This window comes from Etheostoma spectabile, unplaced genomic scaffold (assembly GCF_008692095.1).
Source record: "Etheostoma spectabile isolate EspeVRDwgs_2016 unplaced genomic scaffold, UIUC_Espe_1.0 scaffold00011363, whole genome shotgun sequence".
NCBI lineage: Eukaryota > Metazoa > Chordata > Actinopteri > Perciformes > Percidae > Etheostoma > Etheostoma spectabile.
In genome coordinates, this window is record NW_022603901.1 from 1 (window position 1) to 2,211 (window position 2,211).

General features: G+C 49.9%; 1 protein-coding gene across 1 annotated transcript; it reads right to left on the minus strand.

Annotated features, from left to right (window-relative positions):
- Positions 1–294: 294 nt before the first annotated feature.
- LOC116679398 (alanine and glycine-rich protein) lies at positions 295–2,137 on the minus strand (the record flags this gene model as incomplete). Its single annotated transcript, XM_032509045.1, has 3 exons — positions 2,038–2,137; positions 1,891–1,928; positions 295–512 (listed from the first exon to the last, which is right to left on the minus strand). Coding segments are annotated over exons 1-3 (265 nt in total), but the record flags the coding sequence as incomplete, so codon positions are not given.
- Positions 2,138–2,211: the final 74 nt, after the last annotated feature.

Here is a 2,211-nt window from a genome sequence, read left to right on the forward strand (position 1 = left end):
ATATATATATATATATATATAATAACATATTAATATATATATATATATATATATATCTATATATATAATAACATATTCATATATATATATATATATATATATCTATATATTAATATGTTATACTATATATATATATATATTATACATATTAATATATATATATATTATAACATATTAATATAGATATATATATATATATATATATATATATATATATATATATATATATATATATTATAACATATTAATATATATATATATATATAATATAAGAGATAACGCTGAGCTACGTACGCCTGGATGAGTCCTGATAGATCTCCGGCTCCAGGAGCTGCAGACGCCCCCGGTGCCACGCCGCCCCCAGAGTCCTCCCAGGTTGCCCCGAGTCTCCGAGTCCTCCGAGTCCCCCGAGTCCCGCTCCGGACCCCCCTACGTCTGCCCCCATCCCTCCTGCCCCCCCGCCTGCTGCTGCAGGCATCCCTCCGTACGCACCGGACATCATCCCCGACATCCTGGAGGACACAAATCAGGGTTTAGTGGACAGAGGGACAGGAGGACAGAGAGACAGGAGGACAGAGAAACAGAGGGACAGGAGGACAGAGACAGGAGGACAGAGAAACAGGAGGACAGAGAAACAGAGGGACAGGAGGACAGAGGAGAAGGGCGGGACAGTCAGGAGTACAGAGGAGACAGACAGGAGGACAGAGGAGACCGAGACAGGACAGAGGAGACAGACAGGAGGACAGAGGAGACAGAGACCGGACAGAGGAGACAGACAGGACAGTCAGGAGGACAGAGGAGACAGACAGGAGGACAGAGGAGACCGAGACAGGACAGAAGAGAGACAGGACAGTCAGGAGGACAGAGGAGACAGACAGGAGGACAGAGGAGACAGAGACAGGACAGAGGAGACAGACAGGACAGTCAGGAGTACAGGAGACAGACAGGAGGACAGAGAGACAGGAGGACAGACAGACAGGAGGACAGAGAGACAGGAGGACAGAAGAGGCAGACAGGACAGTCAGGAGGACAGAGGAGGACAGAGACAGGAGGACAGAGAAACAGGAGGACAGAGAAACAGAGGGACAGGAGGACAGAGGAGAAGGGCGGGACAGTCAGGAGTACAGAGGAGACAGACAGGAGGACAGAGGAGACCGAGACAGGACAGAGGAGACAGACAGGAGGACAGAGGAGACAGAGACCGGACAGAGGAGACAGACAGGACAGTCAGGAGGACAGAGGAGACAGACAGGAGGACAGAGGAGACCGAGACAGGACAGAAGAGAGACAGGACAGTCAGGAGGACAGAGGAGACAGACAGGAGGACAGAGGAGACAGAGACAGGACAGAGGAGACAGACAGGACAGTCAGGAGTACAGGAGACAGACAGGAGGACAGAGAGACAGGAGGACAGACAGACAGGAGGACAGAGAGACAGGAGGACAGAAGAGGCAGACAGGACAGTCAGGAGGACAGAGGAGACAGACAGGAGTACAGAGGAGACAGACAGGAGGACAGAGAGACAGGAGGAGAGAGGAGACCGAGACAGGACAGAAGAGACAGACAGGACAGTCAGGAGGACAGAGGAGACAGAGTCAGGAGAACAGAGGAGACAGAGACAGGACAGAGGAGACAGACAGGACAGTCAGGAGGACAGAGGAGACAGAGTCAGGAGAACAGAGGAGACAGAGACAGGACAGAGGAGACAGAGAGGAGAGTCAGGAGGACAGAGCAGACAGACAGGAGGACAGAGCAGACAGACAGGAGGACAGACAGACAGGAGGATATAGAGAGACACGGGCAGAGCGAGAAACAAACAGAGAGAGAGAGACACAGGGACAGATTGAGAGACAGACAGAGAGACAGACACTAAAACTAAAATGAACTTACAGCTGCTGAACCTGGGGATTGTTCATCAGAGAGGACGCCTGCAGAGACACGTCCACACATTCAATCAAACTTTATTCAAACTCACGGAGCCGACATCAAACAGGAAGAAACAGCAAAGAAAACAGAGAAAACACCTGGAGGTCTCACCATGTTCATGAAGCCGGGGTTACTGAGCAGACCCCCAGATCCACTCCACCCATCCCTGCTGTCTGGGGAGGGGGGGGGGGGGGGGGGGGGGAGACAGGGAGGGGGGAGGGAGACAGGGAGGATTAGTCCATCTACACATCACTGTCAGAAAAACCTTTAGATATTATAATATAT